General features: G+C 37.8%; 1 protein-coding gene across 1 annotated transcript; it reads right to left on the reverse strand.

Annotated features, from left to right (window-relative positions):
- Positions 1 to 4,142: 4,142 nt before the first annotated feature.
- On the reverse strand, positions 4,143 to 12,035 carry LOC135197761 (bone morphogenetic protein 2-like). The gene is made up of 5 exons (XM_064224844.1): positions 11,416 to 12,035; positions 11,102 to 11,255; positions 10,035 to 10,174; positions 9,451 to 9,790; positions 4,143 to 4,996 (listed from the first exon to the last, which is right to left on the reverse strand). Exons 1-5 carry the CDS (start codon positions 11,557 to 11,559, stop codon positions 4,584 to 4,586), a joined length of 1,191 nt encoding a protein of 396 aa, XP_064080914.1. The 5' UTR covers positions 11,560 to 12,035; the 3' UTR covers positions 4,143 to 4,583.
- Between the last annotated feature and the right edge of the window lie 13,145 nt (positions 12,036 to 25,180).

Here is a 25,180-nt window from a genome sequence, read left to right on the forward strand (position 1 = left end):
TGGCACATCCCAAGATTGGAGATCTGAGGAGGGAGGGGTGATGGAAAGTATGTGTGGCATCGGTTCAATTACTGAACCCATCCACTGGCGAATTTCTCTCTCTCTCTCTCTCCTCTCTCTCTCTCTCTCTCTCTCTATTAGGTATGGGCTTTATTTGTAAATTTTATGGGGGGCATGACTTGCAAAATCGCATGATCACCAATGTCTTGATAATATGAGTGATGACTTATTAAAAGCCTTCTGCTCTTCGGCTCGTACACCGCCTGTTAATTACGAAATATTCCACCTCAATGAATAGAAGTAATTACTGTTCATGTGTGCAAATAATAATACGAGTAACTGACATGACACCCATCCTTAATCGTACGCAAAGACCGCATCTAACTGCGTAGCGATATCCCTATTAATTTGCCTATTGTTTTAAGCTGGGCATATTCTCCCGTTAATATCGGACGAAAAAAAAAATAAATAAAACTTGCTTTGGGAAAACCCTCATCCACTTCACATCAACATCACCTGAGTGGAATGGGACCTTTCGAGAAACATTACCAAAAACCCATCGATCATCCGAAGTGGAATACGACCGAGAAACAATACCAAAAAAAAAAAAAAAAAGAAAAAAAAAAAGCATTACTGCCGGCGTTCCCAGATGACGAATGCGGATATGTGTGTGAGTGTCTGTATTTGTCCGTGTGTGATTCTCATTTTTATAGACATTTGCAGCATATCTCTTAACGGTATCTTGAGCATTTATCTCGACAGGCTCCTCCGAGCGCGGACTCGGCGACGACCATAAAAAACAAACACTCTCTCGGCATTTCTCGGCGCAGCGGTTATCACCCGCAGACGCCATTTTGTTTGGACTGTTCGTCCGTCTTATTATTATTATTATTATATACTCATCTGGGAATATTTCTGCGAACAGGATGTGGAATTTAATTAGATTCTTAATTCTTGGAGATACCTACTGCGTCGCGGGCTGAGCTAACATATTTATGGCCCTGGTGTTTAATGTTTTTTTTTTTATATTCAATCGATTATGCTCCTGGGGAGATGACTTACTTCGATGACAGGTTTACAAAGCTCTATATTTATTGTACAAGAATCCATCCACACATGCGTTTATTATGTACATACTTATTAGATATATATATATATATATATATATATATATATATATATATATATATATACATATATATTTATTTACATACATACATAGACACACATATATATATGTATATATATTATATATATATATATATATATATATATATATATATATATATAAAACATTACATTTAGATCCATCCGCGCACAATATACATATATATGTATAATCATGCACAACACTTACTGAATTAAAAAGTATTTCAAAATAAAAGTTAATATTCAATATTTATACAGCTTATTGCTGTAAAATATAGTTCACTACTCTTACTGGCAATCTTTAAAATGATACAAATAGTTATAATCACCCTAGAATATACGGAACCACCAGACGTCAAAACTCAAATAGATTCAAATGAGATTTCGCCTTCCAGTATCTTTATAAAAGGTTAATTCTGTGGTTAATTTACGCTGTAACTAAGATAACACTTCCTCCGGCTACCATCTAGATCAAGTTTTCCTTGTTTTGTCATTTTAGTCTTTAAGGACGCATAGCTTTACCAGCGTCAGTCTTATACGGTAATCTCTTGGGCATTTATCATTACAGGATGAAAGAAACTTGTCAATGCGGTAAAATTGTAACAATTGTATTGGCCATTTTAGTTTTTTTTTTTTAATCTGTGAACTATTTTTTATCTAAAATGTCTTAACACACACCAAGCTTAATAATGGTATTCTCTGTACATCTATTTGCCTGTATTTGCCTGCTTATGGAAATATGGTCAAAATAGCGTCACAAGTTTTAGTAATGTCAGAAATTAGGAATTAGATCCTCAACAAAATTTCTGAAGACTGGAGATAGAATGCATATAGGACGCATGATACAATGAGCAGTTTCTCGATAAATATCTAGATGAGTCTGTCAAGAAAAAAGGAAACTCAAAGAAATGCGGAGACTGTCTTCAAAAAAACGGTGATAAAAATGACTTGTATCACAAAGAGAGAGAGAGAGAGAGAGAGAGAGAGAGAGAGAGAGAGAGAGATTTCAATGAAAAGAATGAAATGTTATTCGCAATCTAATTATGCCAAGAGATTCTGAAATGTGCAAGTAATTTGTACGCCAATAACTCCATGCCTCTCACATGTGTTTACGAAAGCAAGAATGCAATAGAAGCAGAGAGAGAGAGAAAAGAGAGAGAGAGAGAGAGGAGAGAGAGAGAGAGAGAGAGAGATTTCAATGAAAAGAAGAAATGTTATTCGCAATCTAATATGCAGAATCTGAAATGTGCAAGAATTTGTTACGCCAATAATCCATGCCTCTCACATGTGTTTACGAAAGCAAGAATGCAATAGAAGCAGAGAGAGAGAGAGAGAGAGAGAGAGAGAGAGAGAGAGAGAGAGAGAGAGAGAGAGAGAGAATGAAATTTCAATGAAAATAATGAAATGAAAACAAGTAACTCTGTGAAACGCCTGGGATCAAAATCACCACCTGTCGTTCTGAAAACAGGTCATTTCGCAAGAGCCCCCCCCAAAGTAAACAGAGCCCACATCCTCCTCCTCCCACTCCTTCTATTCCCTCTTCTCCTCCTCCTCGAAAAATGACTTTCAAAATGTCGTCACAGTGAAGGAGGAGGCAGGCATGCGTTCACAAATTAGCGATTTCCTTTTTTTCTTCTTTTTTTTGGGGGGGGAAAGGGTTTGGGGGGGAACTGTGCTCCTTCGATCTCTCGCTCCCTCTTTCATATGGAGGTGACAATGATTTGCAAAATAGTCTCGAAATTGCAACAGCGGGTTAATTTATTCGGCCGCAAAAAAAATTAAAGAAAAAAAAAAAGGAATTGTAATTGGATCGAACAAAGGGTTATTGGGAGGGGGGGGGGGGGGTGGGGGGGGGGTCCCGATAGTTGCGGGGAATGGGGTGGGGAGGGGTGCTGGAAGAATTCCTACCCTCTGACATGGTTCAAGAGCGTGAAGTATCTCTCTCTCTCTCTCTCTCTCTCTTCTCTCTCTACATACACGCAATAATATATATAGATATATATATATATATATATATATATATATGTGTGTGTGTGTGTGTGTGTGTGTGTGTGTGTAAACCCATATATATCCATATTATTTCAAACACAGTACGACACCCTAACTAATGAACTTCTTAAAAGGGTTATCTAATAAAAGACAACAATAAATAACGCTCTATATGAGGGTACATAAACTTCTAAATCCTAAAATGTGGGTTTTTTTTTTTTGTGGGGGGCTTTCCTGCAAATTGAGTCATAGTCTTTGGAAATTCAAAATGGCGTTTCACATCAAGAAATGTGGTCAGATCTGAGCAAATGTGCAAAATCCACATTGGACATGAATCAATTCGCAATATCCATCAATACTAACACAATAGTAATGACAACTCGGAGGAAAGAAAGAATATTGAAAAGCAAACAATAAACTGCTAAAAAAACAAAGAACATGAATAAGATATATAATAAATTGAAATAGATAAGATGATTAACAAATATACAATGGCGTGGGGCTCAAGTCAGACTGCTGAACAAAAATAATAAATAAATAAATATATAAATAAAAATAAAAATAAACTTGTACCAAGTCTGCATTTCTGAAGTGCCAACGATTTCACTACAAGAGAAGCCTTGACCTCACCATCGGGAAGGAAAAATAAGAACTCACCAGATGCACTCAAAAGCTTTATTTATGTGTATATGTATAAAAAAGATGCTATTATCACAGTACAAAATTGGGGTGCGATGACCTTCGTTCGCAGTGTACATTCCAACCAATGTATTAAGTTTCGTGTAAAAGGAAAAAAAAAAAAGAGGAAAATAAAGGGAAAATAAATTACATTATTAAAAATATCTATAAATAATTTTTTTTTTCAGTCACAACTTATATACGCTGAAAATAATCTTAACGATACCTCTATGATTTTTTTGTACTATAATTGTTAATATTAGAAAGAAAACGACACCATATAGCACGTTTATGCTGCTGCTGCTCCGTGCAGGTTGTTGTATGTACAACTAAACATGACATCATATGTATGTACTAACTAAAGCATAAACATGACGTCTAACTGTAAGAGGAACTTGAACATCTACCCATAGTTTTGTTTTGTATTAACCTCTAAGTTTTACTTGGCAAAAAGATTTCCACTTCCTGTAAAAGATGCAGCATTCCATTTAGCTTTTAAAAAAGAAGTCCTTTCTATTCTCTCTTTGTACTCGATCGAATTTCCACGAGAATAAGGTTTGATTCTTCGACTGATGGATTCAACACCTGCAACAGGTACGAGCACCACATTTCCGTCACTTACGGGCGGCAGTTCCCAGCAAAGACTCATATTGGCTTGATGACCTCAAGACGATTTATTTGACACGACTCTATGTCTTCCTCAGACCCCAAATGAGCTCCCACCTCTCGAGAGCGCAGGAAAGAATTACTAGAAGCGATGACAGCCCTTAATGGCAACCGCACTCGATGGCCACCATCTTGTCGTACTGCTTGAGGACGACGTTCTCGTCGGCGTCGTAGTACAGGAGGGAGAGGTTCCCGTAGGTGGAGGGCACGCAGCAGGGCCTCTGGACGAGGGGGAAGTCCCCCGAGTTGTTGATGATGCTCTGCACGATGGCGTGGTTGGTCGGGTTGAGGTCCTGACCCAGCGGGAAGCTGCACTGGCCCAAGCACTGGTAGGCGTTGTAGCTGGTCGGGTACACGATCCAGGAGGACCAGCCGATGCTGGCGAAGTCGACCAGCATGTCCCGGCGCTCGCATCCCGAAGGGATTTCCGACGCGGGCGCGACGGTGGTTTCCTCGTCCGATGCGGATCGTCTCACGCGGTTGATGGACGGTGCTTCGTACTCCTTTCTGGGTGCTGAGGAAATTGAAGAATGCGGTATTGGTAGAAAATTGAACATTTAAGGCTGATTCTAGAAGATATTCAGTGTTTATCTAAAACTGACCCCCTAGCTCAAATGTCATTTGTGAAAGTTTTTTTTTTCTTTTTTTTAAAGGAATTCATTGTGCCGTCATTTACAAAAATATAATGTTTGAAAAGACATTATATTTTGGAAAGGAACTCACTTTAATTCCTATCATTCACAAGGCTATCATTAACAAATAACACTAAATATTAAGTCACCATAAACTTTTTGTGTAAATTTCGGATTACTTGCGACGCTCAAACCATTCATTACGCCTTAACAAAAGACTTATTTATATCCTCGAGTCCTACTTCTTGAATAAGCTATCATTTGATCTTTTATTGTAAATGGGGTTCTTGTGTCAACAACATTCGTATCAAAGGTGACTCTCTCTTCAACACCTACGTTTTCGATATCACATTTTGGCTCAGTCATCGCGAGCTTAAACTTTTACAGCATTTGGTCAGTGTTCGTGGGTGAGCATGTTGTTTACATGAGAGAGAGAGAGAGAGAGAGAGAGAGAGAGAGAGAGAGAGAGAGAGAGAGAGAGAGAGAGAGAAATGGTAAATCTTCTCCAGGGAATTCAACATTCGAATGAACCTATAATACACGGGGCAAGGATAAATAACGATAAAAATTTCAATGCAATCAACTTTAAAAATAATCCTCGAGAGTGATCAAGGAATTAAAAAAATAGCTACGTCTTCTAAATATTATTGTCAATCGTTTTCACTCGTTTTACGATTTCAAAGCAATGTTTTTGATATAATCATTATTAGTGCTGGTATTCCCCTACTGTCAAAACTGAAGGCAATATAAATGAGGATTCAAATGAATAGTCCCGTCAGTAAGACTAAGGGAAGTCTGAACATGCAAAGTATTCACCCTCAGACAGTCGTTGTTGTACACAGAATAAGATTACAGCAATATATATATTATTATTATTATCATATGCTGAAAGAAGACCTTCATTAATACAGGTTTTATTGAAAATAATGGCTATTACAAAATAAACGCGGCTTGAAATAGCCATTATTTTCAATAACACTTGTATTATTATTATTATTATTATTATTATTATTATTATTATTATTATTATTATTATTATTATTATTATTATTATTATCATTATTATTATTATTAATACTCAAAACTAAAATACCTTCATTGAGTATACCTAAAAGGTTATTAACTCCAAAAATAAGCCTGACAGCAGGACAAAATATGGCAAATCCTCTATAATGGCGTAAAAAAAAAGAATTCACAAATGACATTTCTGTACAGGCACAACTTCCACGTCGAAATTCGGGACAATAATGATGTTATCATCAAAAGGAAAACGGCAACATATACCAAGCTGCTTCTACAAAGGTAAAAAAACGAATGACGTCATCATCGACGGTCTTTTTCTGACGAGGCGCGGATTGTGTTCTCTTCGAGATGGCTGAGATGTTTACGGCCATTTCTCCGGTGTTAAGGTGCGCGCTGCATTTGCATTGGCACTTCAACGGAAGCGAGCTGATACGGCCTATCTATATTTGTCTGGACGTTCGATGATTTCATTCTCGTGCTATTCGACGCATTCTGCTTTCTCAACAAAGTGTGTACATATATATATATATTTATATATATAGTATATAATATATATAATATATATATATATATATATATATATAAGTATATATATAGATGATAAAATGAATTGTCTTACTCAAATCTTCAGTAAAAATGCTAACAAAATCTAAAACAAACAGCAAATACAAACTAAAAATTTAATCACAATATTTTTTTCATAATTTTGTGATTAATCTTTTTTCTATTTGCTGTTCGTTTTAGATTTTGTTAGCCTTTCTGCTGAAGATTTGAGTACGACAATTCATTTTATTATATATGCATACATCCATTTACTTATTTATCATATATATATATATATATATATATATATATATGTGTGTGTGTGTGTGTGTGTGTGTGTGGTGTATACTATATATATATATATATAAAATATATATATATATATATATATATATATATATATATATGTGTGTGTGGGTGATATGTGTGTGGTGTATATGTATATATATATATATATCGCGCACATCGTATTTCTCGATTTCAGGATATTAAAACCTTTAGTTTTCATTATCTCAAACACGCCATCTATCCACGCCTCTCTCTTCCTCTTTCTTTGAACACTTCCCAGGTATATGCTTTTATCATCCTATCCTCCTTCGTTCTATCCACTTGAACAATCACAAAAACCCTGGTTCATCATCTCAGCTGTGCTAATTACTTTGCATCTCCTCATTGGCTAACCGTTTAATAGACTAGGCAAAAAGTTAATTACAACAACCTACTCCCTTTTTCTAATGCTCGCATTTAGTGTCCACATTTCGCTCCCATACAGGAGAGACGGCTCAGCAATCCAACGTTTGATTCTAAAGACATGCCTCATCTACTCCCAAATACTTTGCACATATTCTGCTGCCTTCTTTGTTTCCCCAAATAGTACGACTCTTCTCTCTCACCCTAGCACCATCAGTAACATTTACCATTAAGTGACTTGCGAATCACTGCTACAGTTTTACTATCATCTACAATAAATTTTAATGTTCTTCTTCCTCGTTTCAATTTACCCTCATACCCTGACTTTTTCCCATATTCTCTTTCAGCTGTCAACTTTTTACTTACACATAATTCCAAATTCTTCTATCTATCTCTGCAGTTTCTAGTCATTGTTCCTAATCAACACTGTTTCCTCTCAAAAGCAAACACTCCTCCCCCCACCCCCATACGTATTTTGAAACTGACTTTCAACGTAAAAAAAAAAACCTATTCATTCTCAACAAATGACCTACACCATACACTATCAATACACTCCACACAGCATCCTGATCTATCTTCATAGAGGCTTTTTCTAGGTTCAAGTACACCGCTTCCAGCTTTATCTCTTCACTGTTAAACTTTTCCCAAAATCCTCATCATGCCCTACAGTTTCCTCTCTCAAAACCATTTCATTCCCAATGTTACAGCTACTTTAATAAAAAGAACATTTACTCCTCTAACTTAACTCTTGCGAACCTGTCCTTCACACATACCTTACTCATCATGGTCAGCCACTCAAGCACACCCTCATCACATGACAGCAGCATCTCACTTGCAATTTGACTAACTCGTGCTTTTCCATTCTATAGCCTTTTTTCATTGCTCTTCTTACATACTTTACTGTTCCTATCCTCAAGCATTCTCAAGTGGACATGAACAGCTTTTATCATTGCATTCTTGGTTATTTTGTTTGTTTGTGTGGTGTTTTGACGTTGCATGGAACCAGTAGTTATTCAGCAACGGGACAAAAACGGCTTGACGTGACTTCCGAACCACGTCGAGAGTGAACTTCTTCTATCACCAGAAATACGCATCTCTAACCCCTCAATGGAATTCCCGAGAATCGAACTCGCGGCCGACGAGGTGGCAGGCCAAGACCATACCGATCACGCCACTGAGGCAGGCGCTTTAACTCTTGGTTATCTCCGTTTCCATATTATATATATACATTCTATGATCCATTAATTCGTCAACCCCTCTCTCTCTCTCTGCATGTACTTTAGAAAAAAATTATAAAGCTTTCACTAACTGGTGACATTTGAACATTTTACCGAATAGCTTTTTCTCAAACGAATACTTTTTATTTTATTTTATTTTTATTTTTGTTGTTGCTGAGTGAATTCTAACATTTTGAGGACCGTTGAAGGATATAAAAGATGAGAATCCAGCATCCAATATTTCCGACAAGGTTACTCTGCGCATAACGAGGTGCGCTTGTTACTGTGGATGTATTATGCTTATAGTTTCCTTGAAGTTGTCTCTTGAACTGATTACAATGAATTAATATTTATACACATCCGAATGTAAATTTGCGTTCGCATTTCTGGAAAACGTTACTGGATCGAGAGAGAGAGAGAGAGAGAGAGAGAGAGAGAGAGAGAGAGAGAGAGAGAGAGAGAGAGAGAGTACTGAATCTTTACCGTTGATCTTTGATTTATGCATAATATATATATATATATATATATATATATATATATATATATATATATATATATATATATATATATATATATATATATACATTGATAAAGAATGATATATAGATATATATATATATATATATATATATATATACATGATAAAGAATGATAGATAGATAGATAGGCATTAAACAAATGTGGACATCCTAAGATTCAAATAAACGACTTATTTCCAACTCTATAGCATTATTTGTCTTCAGTTATCATAATCATTATTTTCTACGATCATCAATATCAGAAACAGTTCTCACAGTTTTAATTTATTCCCAGTATCTATATCGTTCAAGCTATCAATTCCTGAAGTGTCCCCTGACAATTACCTGCGGGTTTGTCCGCGCCTCTGTGAAGCGTCGTAGGCGCGTACTGACTGTCACTCGTCCCGTACGCGTTGAAGAAGACCAACAGCGGCCGACGGGTCCCCTGGAGTCCGTGATGGAACGCTAGGGGCAAAGTACTCCCCTGGAGGGTCTTAGCGACAACCTGCAGGACGACTTGCTTTTCGCCGTCGGCCCCTTCCTCCTCCGAGTCGTCCGGCGCCGTCACCTTCATGAGCCCATTGCCCCCCACCTGGAACACGCGCCACCCGCTGCTGTGGGCTGCCACGTGCTGCTTGGCCAACACGCGGGGCTCGTCTCCCTCGACCTCCGCCGACACTTCCAGCTGAAGGAGAGCAGAATGACGTCACAACAGGAAAGACATCGACGAGCACTGGGATGACAGCAGACCACCTTGCGGCGTATGGAAGCCCTGGGTGAATTAACTCGGCAAATCGCCTATTTCGAAAACTTTTGACAAAATGGGTTGTACAGTAACCGTGGCATTCTAAATTATTTGGTGGTATGTTAGACACGACTTATAGTTAATACAATCCATATGACAAGAAAATATTTGGGTTGATATTAACCGTGTAGAGGTTGTCGTCCAGGAGATGCCTGTGGGCCTTCTGCAGCCTCGCGTGGTAAACGTGAAGTTCTGCCTCCAGAGTTTCCTCGCCAACCTCGAATCCACTAACAGAGAATGCGAATCTGGACTCACTGCTCCCATCTGAGCAAAACAATCCAACGTTTCAGGTCTTCAGGGAAGTATAGATACGAGGTAGCAGGGGTCTTTTATAGAGTGATTACATAAGGGAAGTAAACATGATACAATCGCATAGGCAATGAAAACTGCATTTATTTTTTTTTCTATTAAAGACTTTCTGAGACAAGTCTCTATTGGGGAAGCTGAAGTAATAATATTGTTCTCTGTTAGACTTTCTTAAGACTAGATCCTATCAGAGAAGCAGAAGTAATAAGACTGTTCTCTTTCAGACTTTTTTTAGACAAGTTCCTATTGGGGAAGAAGAGGTAATCATACTGTCCTCTCTCAGACTTTCTCAAGACTAGATCCTATCAGAGAAGCAGAAGTAATAAGGCTGTTCTCCTTCAGACTTTTTTTTTTAGACAAGTTCCTATTGGGGAAGCAAAAGCAATAAGACTTCTCTGTTTTTATACTTTTTTAGACACGTTCCTATTGGGGAAACAGAAGTAATAAGGCTGTTCTCTCTCAGACTGTCTCAAACATGTCCCTATTGGGGAAACAGAAGTGATAAGACTGTTTTGTCTTAGACATTTTTAGATAAATTCCTAATGGAGAAGCACAAGTAATAAGACTGTTCTCTCTTAGACAGGTCCCTATTAGACTTTCTTAGACAAGTACCTAATGAGGAAATAGAAGTGATAAGACTGTTCTCTCTTAGACTTCCTGAGACAAGTGCCTATTGAGGAAGAAGTGATAAGACTGTTCTCTCTTAGACTTTCTGAGACAAGTCCCTATTGGAGAAGCACAAGTAATAAGACTGTTATCTCTTAGACTATTTTTAGACAAGTACCTATTGGGAAGCAGAAATAATGTGGAGGAGCAGGAGGAATCTTAATAAAAGCATAACGGGCATGAAAACGAAAACCAACGACACAATGGGTACTTCCTGACCTTTCTCGGAGAAGGCCCGGATGACCGTGGCACCATACGGACCAGGAAGACGCGTCAGGCCATTTGGCTCCGCCACTTCGTTGTATAGATCCAGCATATACTGCGGAGGCTCCGAGTGCCACCGGCGGACGCCGGGTTGAGATAAACCGAATGCCTGATGGAGGATACAAGATAGAGAATTATCTGGCGTCGTAAAACCATTATGGAATCTTAAGAACGACTACAGTATCACCACACAATTCCAAACACTGTTCACTTCATATTTTAAAAAACAAATCACTCGTCGAATCTCGACACATCCTGCCTCTTCACACCTGAAGGAGTTTCGTGGGTCCCTTCGGATGCACATCCGCATGCCCGAGGGGCGTCGTCGCTTCCCGGAGGACCACGGGAGGAAGGGCGATGCTGCGGGTGGCCACGGCCGCCACGAGAACCAAGACGATCTCAGCCAAAGTCATCACGATGACTCGCCGATGGCTATTGACGATGCTGCCTTATCTGATGGAAGGTGTTGAGACGTGTGAATGAATGTTGCTGTGCGTGTGTGTGTGCGTGTGTATACGTGTATAAATATATATATGTATCTCTGAACATGCGACCAAGTCGGCAGGTGAAGCAGGTATGCAAGTTTGTCTCGCTGTTGCTGGCTATTTACGCCCGAAGAAGAGGTCCGGAGGGAGGGAGGCTGCCACTGACACCTTGGGGGCGGGGCACCACCGATCTGACGCCTCGACGACGCCGGTGCCACTTATGGCGGGGCGCGCGTCCTATCCGGCGGCGGCTGACGTCGCGTTATGCCGCGTCCTTTCGTAATTGGATTCCTCCAGCGTCCTTTTTCCCTCGCTCCCTACATGCCGCAGGATACGGGCGATAAAGCTCCCGAAGGACGTCCATCCCCCGGCGACGAACGACGGACAGCCTTCTGTAGGTCGTTCACGACCCTTTAAGGACACCGGAAAGTCGCCCCTGTCCTGCCTCTGGTTGAGCATCCCCTGAAGATCCTACGACCGAGACCAAGGATACCAAAGAAGGAATTCTGGTGAATCATATCCTTTCGTTACTTTCCACGCGATCCTTCACGTGAAAACAATAAGCAAACTTGGAAGAGAGGGACTGGGGTCAGGAGGAGGAGGAGGAGGAAGTAGAGGAAGAGAGGAGTAGGAGTTGGAGGATGGGAGTGGGAGGGCGTAGGAGGAGGAGGAGGAGGAGGAGAGGAGGAGGAGACCGTCAACAGGTAAAAGACGATAGTATGCATGAGTCATACTGGCGCCCGGGAGCCTGTGTCACTGTCGCCACGCTGGCGATTCTCCGAAAGGCTTATATGGTCCTCCTCCGCTCGGCTGCCCAGTTACTCAGCGCTTCCAACGAAAACAACAGGACCAACCAGTTACGCTCCTTCGTATAGGATCTCCTCGTCCTCCAACACAGCACCAGGATCTCCAACACGGCAACTAAGTGCACCACCACCACCACCACCACACCCTTCCCCCCTTCCCCGACCATGCTAATTAGACCTTCTACTCATGTCACTGTTAGCTCTTGTGGCGCCGACTCGAAGCTAATTAGGAGAGGTTGACATGAACTGGAAGCTCAGGTAAGAGTATGGTCGTCTTGTTTTACCTGCGTTTAATGAGGTTGATAGTCAATTGACGCCTCTGGCGGACTGAAAGCGAAAAGAATTGCGATGAAGGTGCCCGAATCAGAATGTCATTCAGCTGTTTTCGTGATGCATTACATGAGGGAGAAATAACATGTATAGAATCTTAAGGAGAGACGTAAATAAGTTCGTGTATGCGTTGCCAATATATAGAGAGACAATGCATTTATTCTAGCGATCACACCTTAGCTCTCTCTCTCTCTCTCTCTCTCTCTCTCTCTCTCTCTCTCTCTCCTCTCTCTCTCTACAAATTCATTCAATGAGGCTTTCCCACCGCATCGATGTCGATGGAAGACGAAATATTGGATCATGTCAAGATTAGCGAACCGCTACTTTTCAAGACAGTATTATACCACTTTGACATATATATATATATATATATATATATATATATATATATATATATATCTCAAAGTGTTATAATATTGTCTCGAAAAATAGTTGGCTCGCTAATCTTGACATGAACCGAAATATCCGTAATTAAACCATTTCTATAACATTGGGTTTCGAGAAGAATTCGCATACTATAACCACAGTAAATGAGAAGCTTTGTTACGTACAAGATTAAAAAATATACACACACACACACACACACACACTTAAAAAGGAGATTCTCCAAAGATTTAATTCAAAAATATATTTCTACGCACATAATTATTCCAATTCTATTATTAATATTTACTAACTACTGAATTTCCCTTTAAACCTTCCAATTCTATTATTATTATTTACAAACTCTACTGAATTTCCGTCAGAACCTTGTGACGAGCGCCACTGATCCTATACGCAGTCAGCGAGCATTAGTCAGTAGATAAATTATATGTAAATTGGATGTTTGAGAATAATAAGCGTAAACATTAATTAGATGAGAAACGTAATCTTCGTACGAGTTATGCTAATTGTCATCACTGTTAGGAATCGACAATGAAGGCATGAGAGAGAGAGAGAGAGAGAGAGAGAGAGAGAGAGAGAGAGAGAGAGAGAGAGAGACTTTCGTCGAAATAAGGAGGCATTTAATGAGTGCATTATAAAAATCACAGGCATTTTATATCAGTCGTTAAATGATATGTTTACTTAACTGTTTCTTTAGAGCAATCGAGTTTTCAGTGGAGTGTATAATGCTTTATGAGCCGCTGCCCATGAAATTTTCTGCCACGGCCTGGTGGTGGTGGCCTGTCCTATAACGTTGAGAGATTCTCGATTATGGTTATCTTTAACCTTGAATAAAATCAAACGTACTGGACCTAGAGAGCTGCAATTTGGTATGATTGATGACTGGAGAGTGGATGATCAACGTACCAATTTGCAGCCCTCTAGCCTCAGTAACTTTTAAGATCTGAGTTTTCTTATACAGATAACTATAAGGCGAATGTCTTCGTGGAAATTAAATAGCAAATTTCTATTTGAAGAAATGTCAATATGAAGTTTAACTTTAACTATAATTAAATTTCACGCTGGAGAAAATTCCCTTACTATCTTAAAAAAAGTAAAAAAAAAAAAAAACTCCCTTAGTATCTTAGAAAAAAAAAAAAACTACCTCGGTATCTTAAAAAAAACTACCTCGGTATCTTAAAAAAAACTACCTCGGTATCTTAAAAAAAACACTATCGGTGTCTTTAAAAAAACTTCCTTAGTATCTTAAACAAAAAAAATCATTTAGTATCTTAAAACAAATCCAAAAGTATCTTGAAAAAAAACTCCTTTAGTATCTTAAAAAAACCCTTCGTATTAAAAAAAAGAAAAAAAAAACTCCCTTAATATCTAAGACAAAAAATACCTTAGTATCTTAAACAAAAAAACTCCTTTAGTATCTTAAGCACATTAGCATCTTAAATAAAAAAAACTTAGTATCTTAGACAAGAAAACTCCCTTAGTATCTTAAAAAAAACCTTAGTATCTTAAGCTAGAATACTCCCTTAGTATCTAAAAACAAATTATTAAAAGCAATACTTCCCTTGGGAATTCGATGATCCTAACTTATCCGCAAATTGTCATTTGGGCGTCAAGGAAGGACCAATCAGTATCTTAATATCAAATGAAACCTGTGATGACTTAAAAAAAAAAAAATTGATCTAAGTCTCGCTTGCCCATAAAGTTATTTGTTCTCTATTTTTGGATACTTGGTGAATTACCATTAAGAAATCCTAATCAGTATTTGATCTCAAAATGGAATAACTATTTGATGTTTTGTAAATCCACTTTTATTAGTATATTTAACTATCAAATTAAAAACAAAGTTGCGACGTCCTCAGGTGGAAATATTATATTAGGGTGATAAAGACAAGTCGAAATGGAGACAAAAATGGTAGTGAAAAACAATATCACGTGAGAGAGAGAGAGAGAGAGAGAGAGAGAGAGAGAGAGAGAGAGAGAGAGAGACGCTATCACCGAATATTTTTTTCAAATGGAAAATTTTCGCATATCACGAAGTTATATACTTACATACATACGTACGTACATACATACAAATATATATTTTTACATATATACGTATATTTATATGTATGAATACATATGTGTATGTATATATACGCATATATATAACAACACACACAAACACACGACCGGGCGCGCATATTGTCTAAATATACTGCTAGTTACACGGACAGGGAGAATAATAAACATATACGAATACATTTACAAATAGACAGACAGAGACATACAGGTGAATTAACGTTAGATTATCCGTAAATGTTATATATATATATATATATATATATATATATATATATATATATCTATATATATATATATATATATATATATATATATATATATATATATATATATATATATATATATATAATGTATATATATATATATATAATGATATATATATATATATATATATATATATATATATATATATATATATATATATATATATATATAAATGTGTTCGACTGCCACGAAACTCGTTCGTATACCCCTCGCGCTGTTGATATATATATGAGTAGTCAGCTGCGCCATAATGCCCCAATTATTCAACACCGCAAGATAATTACTCCGAGTATTTGGCTCTATGAACGTGGTTGTTTATTATTATTATTATTAGAATTATTCTATGAAACCAGCCAAAATTATTTTACTGCTGTAGAGCGTCTCATTTATTTATTTATTTAAACCTAATTTTTCCTTTTCTACATATATATTACATATAAAATAAAATAAAAATATAATATATACATACATACATATATATATATATATATATATATATATATATATATATATATATATATATATATATATATATACATATGTATATATATATTATATTTTATTTTATTTTATATGTAATATATGTAGAAAAAGGAAAATTAGGTTAAATAAATAAATAAGAGACGCTCTACAGCACTTTTAAAATAATTTTGGCTGGTTTCATAGAATAATTCTAATAATAATAATAATAAACAACCAAGTTCATAGAGCCAAATACTCGGAGTAATTATCTTGTGGTGTTGAATAATTGGGGCATTATGGCGCAGCTGACTACTCATATACGTAAATAAACCAGCGCAAGGGGTATACGAACGAGTTTCGTGGCAGTCGAACACATTTATATATATATATATATATATATATATATATATATATATATATATATATATATATATATATATATAATATATATACTTTAGGATAATCTAACGTTAATTCACCTGTATGTCTCTGTCTGTCTATTTGTAACTTCAACTATAATTAAATAGTTCAGGATATATATATATATATATATATATATATATATATATATATATATATATATATATATATATATATATATATCCTGCAGTAGACTCGACGTCATTCATCAATTTAGTTCATTGTTTTTATTTATTCTATTGACATCTTCCATATGGTCATGAGGCAGACATTTAGCAGACGATCCACGGGAGTAATAATAATAATAATAATAAAATAATAATAATAATAATAATAATAAATAATAATACTTTATTAAAAAAGAAAAGGTAATGGCCTACTTCTGCAGTCTTCGGCAGAGTTCTTAGAAGCCATCAAGGACGCCCCTGGTACCGGGATTATCGCCTCGCTGGATGTAGAGTCCCTATTTACGAACGTGCCTGTCGACGAAACCATAGATATAATCCTTGATCGTGTCTACAGGAATCAGTCGACGGCGCCCCTCAACATACCGGAAGCCTCGCTCCGTACGCTGCTGAGATATGTCCAAAAAATCCCAAACAGAGACAAAATGATGAATGACGTCGAGGCTATACTTCAGAATGAAGAGCACCGTCTAAGCGACTTGGAATATTTATATTTTTCACTTTGGTTTCTGGAATGTTTACATTTTTCACTTTGGTTTCAGGATTGCTAGGCCAAATTCCCACTTTGGTTTCAGGATGCAAAGCAAAATTCCCACTTTGGTTTCAGGAATGCTAAGCAAAACTCCCACTTTGGTTTCAGGAATGCTAAGCGAAATTCCCACTTTGGTTTCAGGAATGCTAAGCAAAATTCCCACTTTAGTTTCAGGAATGCTAAGCAAAACTCCCATTTTGGTTCCAGGAATGCTAAGCAAAATTCCCACTTTGGTTTCAGGAATGCTAAGCGAAATTCCCACTTTGGTTTCAGGAATGCTAAGCAAAACTACTACTTTGGTTTCAGGAATGCTAAGCAAAATTCCCACTTTGGTTTCAGGAATACTAAGCAAAACTCCCACTTTGGTTTCAGTAATTGCTAGCAAAAATCCGCCTTTGGTTTCAAGGGAATGCTAAGCGGAAATTTTGCCACCTTTGGTTTCAGGGAATTTGCTAAGCGAAATTCACTTTGGTTTCCAAGGAATGCTAAGCGAAATTCCACTTTGGTTTCAGGAATGCTAAGGCAAAACTTTCCATTAATGTTCCAGGAATTGCTAAGTTGGAAAATTCCCACTTTGGTTTAGGAATGCTAAGGCGAAAATTGATTCCCACCTTGGTTTCAGGAATGCTAAGCGAAATTCACTTGGTTTCAGGAATGTTCCCCCCCCCCAAAAATCCCATTTGGTTTCAGGAATGCTAAGTGAAATTCCCACTTTGGTTTCAGTCAGTAACGAACTAGTGAAATTTCCCAGCTTTGGTAATTCTTGGAATTTGCTAAGCGAAATTCCCACTTTGGTTTCAGGAATGCTAGGCGAAATTCCCACTTTGGTTTCAGGAATGCTAAGCAAAACTCCCACTTTGGTTTCAGGAATGCTAAGTGAAATTCCCACTTTGGTTTCACGAATGCTAAGCGAAATTCCCATTTTGGTTTCAGGAATGCTAAGCGAAATTCCCACTTTGGTTTCAGGAATGCTAAGCGAAATTCCCACTTTGGTTTCAGGAATAGGCAAAAGCGACATTCCCACTTTTGGTTTCAGGAATGCTAAGCGAAATTCACCAATTGGTTTCAAAGGAATGCCTAGGCGAAACTCCCACTTTGGTTTCAGGAATGCTAAGCGAAATTCCCACTTTGGTTTCAGGAATGCTAAGCGAAATTCCCACTTTGATTTCAGGAATGCTAAGCGAAATTCCCACTTTGGTTTCAGGAATGCTAAGCGAAACTCCCACGAAATTCCCACTTTGGTTTCAGGAATGCTAAGCAAAACTCCCACTTTGGTTTCAGGAATGCTAAGCGAAATTCCCATTTTGGTTTCAGTCATGCTATGCGAAATTCCCACTTTGGTTTCAGGAATGATGGACAAAATTCCCACTTTGGTACCAGGAATGCTGAGCGAAATTCCAACTATGGTTTCAGGAATGCTAAGTGAAATTCCAACTTTGGTTTCAGGAATGCTAGGCGAAATTCCCACTTTGGTTTCAGGAATGCTAGGCGAAATTGCCACTTTGGTTTCAGGAATGCTAGGCGAAATTCCCATTTTGGTTTCAGGAATGCTAGGCAAAATTCCCACTATGATTTCACAAATGATAGGCGAAATTCCCACTATGGTTTCAGGAATGCTAGGCGAAATTCCCACTATGGTTTGAGGAATGCTAGGCGAAATTCCCATTATGATTTCAGGAATGCTAGGCTAAATTCCCACTATGATTTCAGGAATGCTAGGTGAAATTCCCACTTTAGTTTCAGGAATGATGGACAAAATTCCCATTATGGTTTCAGGAATGCTAGACGAAATTCCCGCTTTGGTTTCAGGAATGATGGACAAAATTCCCACTATGGTTTCAGGAATGCTAAGCGAAATTTCCACTTTGGTTTCAGGAATGCTAGACAAAATTCCCACTATGGTTTCAGGAATGATAGGCGAAATTCCCACTATGGTTTCAGGAATGCTAGGTGAAATTCCCACTATGGTTTGAGGAATGCTAGGCGAAATTCCCATTATGATTTCAGGAATGCTAGGCGAAATTCCCACTATGATTTCAGGAATGCTAGGCGAAATTCCCACTTTAGTTTCAGGAATGATGGACAAAATTCCCATTATGGTTTCAGGAATGCTAGACGAAATTCCCACTTTGGTTTCAGGAATGATGGACAAAATTCCCACTATGGTTTCAGGAATGCTAAGCGAAATTTCCACTTTGGTTTCAGGAATGCTAGACAAAATTCCCACTATGGTTTCAGGAATGCTAGGCGAGATTCCCACTACGATTTCAGGAATGCTAGGCGAAATTCCCACTTTGGTTTCAGGATTGCAAGGCAAAATTCCCACTATGGTTTCAGTGATACTCTAGGCGAAATTCCTACTTTGGTTTCAGGAATGTTAGGCAAAATTCCCACTTTGGTTTCAGGAATGCTAGGCAAAATTCCCATTTTTGGTTTCAGGAATGGTAGGCAAAACTCCTACTTAGGTTTCAGGAATGCTAGGCAAAATTCCCATTTTTGGTTTCAGGAATGGTAGGCAAAACTCCTACTTAGGTTTCAGGAATGGTAGGCAAAATTCCCATTTTTGGTTTCAGGAATGGTAGGCAAAATTCCCATTTTTGGTTTCAGAAATGGTTGGCAAAACTCCTACTTAGGTTTCAGGAATGGTAGACAAAATTCCCATTTTTGGTTTCAGGAATGGTAGGAAAAATTCCCATTTTTGGTTTCAGGAATGGTAGGCAAAATTCCCATTTTTTGGTTTCAGGAATGGTAGGCAAAATTCCCATTTTTGGTTTCAGGAATGGTAGGCAAAATTCCCATTTTTGGTTTCAGGAATGGTAGGCAAAATTCCCATTTTTGGTTTCAGGAATGCTAGGCAAAATTCCCACTTTGGTTTCAGGAATTCTGGGCACTAGGAATTTTGGAATTGCCCACTTTTGAATTGACGCATCAGAAATTCTGAGTAGAAGACTCCCACAATAAACAAAAAATCAAAATACGGCCAAAATTTCGAGAAAGTTGGCTTATGAAATTGAGACGAATAGAGAAAGAGTCATATGACTAGAAAAAACCTTGGTATTAAAGCAGTTGACATCGAATTTTATATATTGAAGCTATATATATGAAAAATAAAGATCGGCTTACAGCTGACTGCCAACGTTTTACAATTCCACGGTCAATTAAAGATTAACAATAACCATCCAGCCAAGGAAATAAAAAAAAAGAGTTTATCAAATGACATTCGCATAACCAAAGACTCAAAATGGCTGGCAATTTTTCACCTTTAAAAAAACCGTAAGTTATAATACGCTTTCGATAAGTCTGTGAATGTACGTCAACGTTGTAGTGTTTAGCAATCTGGCTAAATCTACACTCCCACTTTTTTCAGTTTCCTTAAACGTCACCAAGCCACAGTTTGGATTATGATGATGAAATATGCAAAAAATAACTTCATCTTACTCATCCGTTGTCGCTACAAGCTTCATTAAACGAAGCTAATATTGTCAGCTGTTTCCAAGTCTTCATTTCTGTCCCCACCATAGCTTTGGACTCATTGCTAACTTCACACAGTACTGTTCCCAGTAGGAAGGGAGTGCCGTCAGTGCACCTCACGGAGTGCACTCTGGGCACTACTAGCTGCAACCTCTTCCATTCCTTCTACTGTACCTCCATTCATATTACCTTTCTTCCATCGTGCTATCCATCCTCTCCTGACAATGATTTCATAGTGCAACAGCTTTGAGCTTTTCTTCCTGTTACACCTTTTCGAACCTACCCACTCTCAGTTTCCTTTCCAGTGCTGAATGACTTCATAGGTCCCAGTGTTTGGTCTTTGGGCTAAAGTCTATATTCCATTCCACAGTACTGTTTGGGAGTTATAGCAGCGGTGTCTATCTTTTTATGATTTTTTCTGTACATCATCACGGTCATATTTAGTCTCTAAAATAGGAAACCGGTCAAACAGCCGTTCTCCTACCACAGATCTCCCCCCAAAATCCTACACAATCCTTCTTTACCCACAGAGGTTCCTTCCGAAAGATCTCACTGAAATCCCTCCGTCTCTTCATCAGTCATCATAACAATACAGTCGCGTACACGCCCACTTATCCAAAAGTTTTATCATTTTAGTAATGAAGTGATAAATCAAATTATATTCTTTGCAGTGACTGTTTTACTTGGATCAGAAGTATTGTATGACCTGTGTACTTCACAGGTAGTATCAATATTCAATCATTTTTAAGCAATAAACTGGAAAATTCTACAAAGACGGATTCTGACGAAAGAACTACTTTAAATTCCCAGGCGCACGAAATTATCATGTCTTGAACGTCGTCTTCATTACTGTATGCAAATACTTTGGAAGAGAGAGAGAGAGAGACGCGGGGGGGGGTGTGGGGGGGGGGGGGGGGGCGGTGAGGAGACTACATACGCAGACACTGCCAACGTTACGGGTTCCAACAGAACCTTCGGTTTTTAAAGAAAAACAGCAAAATTCAAACTAATAGGCATGTATATATTCTAGATGATATGTCACCTGTTAATTCCCGTGCCCCGTATGGCGCTACTGTATCGTAAATAAAGGAACATAACTAGTTAAAAGCAAGGGAGTGACTGGTGTATCGTTTGAAAAAGGGGATTTGTTACACTGTCGGTAAGCCTCGCGCATATGTCAATGAAATGACTGCTGCTGCTGTAGAAGTTTTCTGTACGTGAGGTTCATCTACCATTTGAAATTTGGAGCATGGCAACGAGTGATGACCTATGACAATTATTTATCTGAAGCCATCCTCTGTTCAGAGTCCAGTTGGACCATAACCATATGACCGTAACTGTTTCAAGCCTTAAGAAAAACAAGGGAAGCAGCAAGTGTCGGGAAAGCCAAAGAAAGGAAGAGAATCCCAAATTCTGTTGCTGGAGAGAAATAAACATATATACATCAAAATTTAACAACAACACTTAGTACTAAATCGCCCAATTAAATCAGCTCGCCTTTTCTTTATAAATTATATATACATTTTTTATACAATTTATATATATATATATATATATATATATATATATATATATATATATATATATATATATATATCTCCGTGACATAATTTTCAATCTAAACCCCTTAATCACGAGAGGGTCCGCTGCCTTTTCTAAACTAAAGGGATTGCCTTGATTACAAATACCAGAAACGGGACAAAGATCGAATCTGTAAGTGTCTAACAGACGAAGTAAACAGACGTAAGAACCCTTTTTATAAGGCTGAAAATGACATTCTTTCTGCGAGGAGTCATGCTCATGGATGATTACAAGTACAACAGGCCTGCAATGGTTGTATGCCAGCAACAGTCAAAACTAAGACTTGAATCTACTTGACAGATGGATGCGTTAGGTTCCAAACTCACCCTCTTGGCTTCTCGTGCCTTGGTGTAGTAACCCATTGGCCCATGAACCAAACTCCTAAGGTCAGTTGAATGTTCCTGATATTTCTTCCCACTTTCCGTCTGACTGGTCATCACCAAAGTATTTGCTTCTTGAGGGAAAATTTCTAGAATGCTGTTCTGCTACCGTTATCTTTTCTTCGAGAGGAACCGATCACTATCACTGTGTCATTATTCACTCTGTCTGAACACAGCCACGATACTATGGGCACTAGATTAACAATGCCTCAAAACAGAAAATATTTTTCTCATGTCATAGAGTAAACCCAGCACAGGACAGAATTGTCATAAATTCAGGCTAAGCCGTTATGAGACAGTAATATTGAATCATTATTCGAGCTGAAATTTGTACAAGTTTCTCTGCTATGAATCATTTGCTTAAAATCCGGCACTGGAAGAGTATGGGTCAACCAGCCCTAAAACCTGGTCTGGATGTCAAGCCAGTCATAATTTGCGCTTTTATAACTTTTAGATCTATTGGACCTAGCAGAAACCTAACAATGGCGTTCTTGTTGATAAATGAAACGTTTATGTAAGATTCAAATTATAAATTTTTTTTTTATTTATTACAATTAGATAATCTTTTAAAGTAATAGACACACCAGCCATTTACTTTTATTTATTCATAACATTTTAAATGTCATCATCTTGCCATTGTATATCATTAATAAAGTAGATGAAGATTTTTGCTTACTAGGGGAGTTGTTGTTGTTGTTATTCTTGTTTGGGGGGTAGGAAAGGTCTATGGGCGAGCCTAAAAAGGTCTGAAAATGGTGTTTCGCGTTGAGTTAAAGATACAGGAATCTTAGGATAGGATATTTATGATTTATTTATTAGAATAAAAATTAATAAGATAAATAATGTGCGTATTTATTTTAATTTACGTCGGTGAAACAAGGCTCTATTTGAACGTAGATTTAAGCACGTTTTAATTTAAGTTATAAATTAAGCTGGAGGTCGAATCATGCCTTGTTGCATTTCATTTTGCAATATGATTCTTCCGTTTACCACAGACTGAAAGAATCAGTTGGAAAGAATCTTTGTAACTTTCATTCATTCTTTCGGTTGTCCTCTGGGTCTTCATTATGATATGATGCCTTTAACATTCGGACCTTAAGCGTCGATGCACAAGATTTCTTCGGCGCATTCGAGTCTTCTGTACAGCGTATGATCAACGCCACCGAAAATAGACCTACCTTTCGGTGGTCTCGGTATAATGCTGCATGAACCACAGCTCATGAATCTTGTACCATTACCCGGTGATGTCCCGTCCTACAGCATTGCCAAACGCACGATCATGGCTAACTTTAACCTTAGATCAAATCAAAACTACTGAGGCAAGCTGCAATTTCGTATGTTTGATGTATGGAGGGTGGATGACCAACATACCAATTTATAGCCCTCAAGCACGGCTTGGTGATGTCCTGTCTTGTAGCGTTGCCAGACGCACGATCATGGGGAACTTTAACCTTAAATATAATAAAAACTACTGAGGCTAGAGGGCTGCAATTTGATACGTTTGATGATTGGAGGGTGGATGATTAACACACCAATTTGCAGCCCTTGAGCCTCGGTAGTTTTTGAGATCTGAGGCGGATAGAAAAAGTGCAGACGGACAGGCAAAGGCATCTCAACAGTTATATTTTACAGAAACATAAAAATTAAAGATAAAAATGCTCAGACGACCACGCAGTATCTGTCACTCATTGGTGGTTACCTGACCTTGTCCTCGCCAGACCAATATTATTTAGCTTCGTTGTTGAATACACCAAGCACTGATGGAAAGCTATTTTAAAAAAAGGCCAATCTGCGACCCAACACAGTCGACTAGTTACCGGGGACATAAATCATTTCGCTTGGCCCAGGATTCGATGAGTGCATGACACGTTAATGACATTATTGCAGTATTATTATACAACGCAATGGTTATAAGCATCGGAAATTGAACTTCAAGTTAACGATGTCACGAATACTATAATTCCCCCCTTTTAACAAGCATTTCATTACGGCTGAGAGAGAATGAGCCTTGACAAATATCAAGAATCGCCTTGTACCGATTTCTCTTCGTCAAAGAACATACTACTGTGTTCTCGATCTCTGAATTACGCCACATTATCTTGTGCAGTAACCAACCTCTCTCTCTCTCTCTCTCTCTCTCTCTCTCTCTCTCTCTCTCTCCTCTCTCTCATTCCTCTTTAGTTTGTTTTGCATAATTGTATATAAATGTGCGACCAGAAAATTTAATCAAACGACTTATCTCCCTGTAAACAAATCAACAAATAGCTAACCAGCCAGCCGTAAGGCATTCATTATTATTATTATTATTAATTATTATTATTATTATTATTATTATTATTATTATTATTATTATTCAGAAGGCAAACCCCTTTTCATATGGAACAACACCCATGGGTCACCGACTTAAAATTCAAGCTACCAACGACTATGGTACTCATTTGAATGAAGTTACAAAAAGTAACAGGGAAATAAAAGAAAAATAAATGAATAGGTAAATATATAAATACATTTAATTTATCGAAATCTCGCAAGATTTAGATATCACTACTTCACGACACTCTTGACTAACGACGCCAGAATTTTACTGCAAATGAGTCTTGGGTTAGCGAACGCCAGTACCACTGAGCTTCTAGCGAAATTACACCATTTGAATTTCATGGCATTCTTGTG

Source organism: Macrobrachium nipponense, chromosome 21 (assembly GCF_015104395.2).
Source record: "Macrobrachium nipponense isolate FS-2020 chromosome 21, ASM1510439v2, whole genome shotgun sequence".
NCBI lineage: Eukaryota > Metazoa > Arthropoda > Malacostraca > Decapoda > Palaemonidae > Macrobrachium > Macrobrachium nipponense.

Bases quoted from the DNA above. Each gene is read 5' to 3' on its own strand.
- LOC135197761 (XM_064224844.1), bottom strand. From the start codon at position 11,559: ATGACTTTGGCTGAGATCGTCTTGGTTCTCGTGGCGGCCGTGGCCACC. The intron at 9,791-10,034 runs GTTAATATCAAC...GCTCTCCTTCAG, and splicing joins TGGACGACAACCTCTACACG to CTGGAAGTGTCGGCGGAGGT. The intron at 4,997-9,450 runs GTAATTGTCAGG...CAATTTCCTCAG, and splicing joins AGGCGCGGACAAACCCGCAG to CACCCAGAAAGGAGTACGAA.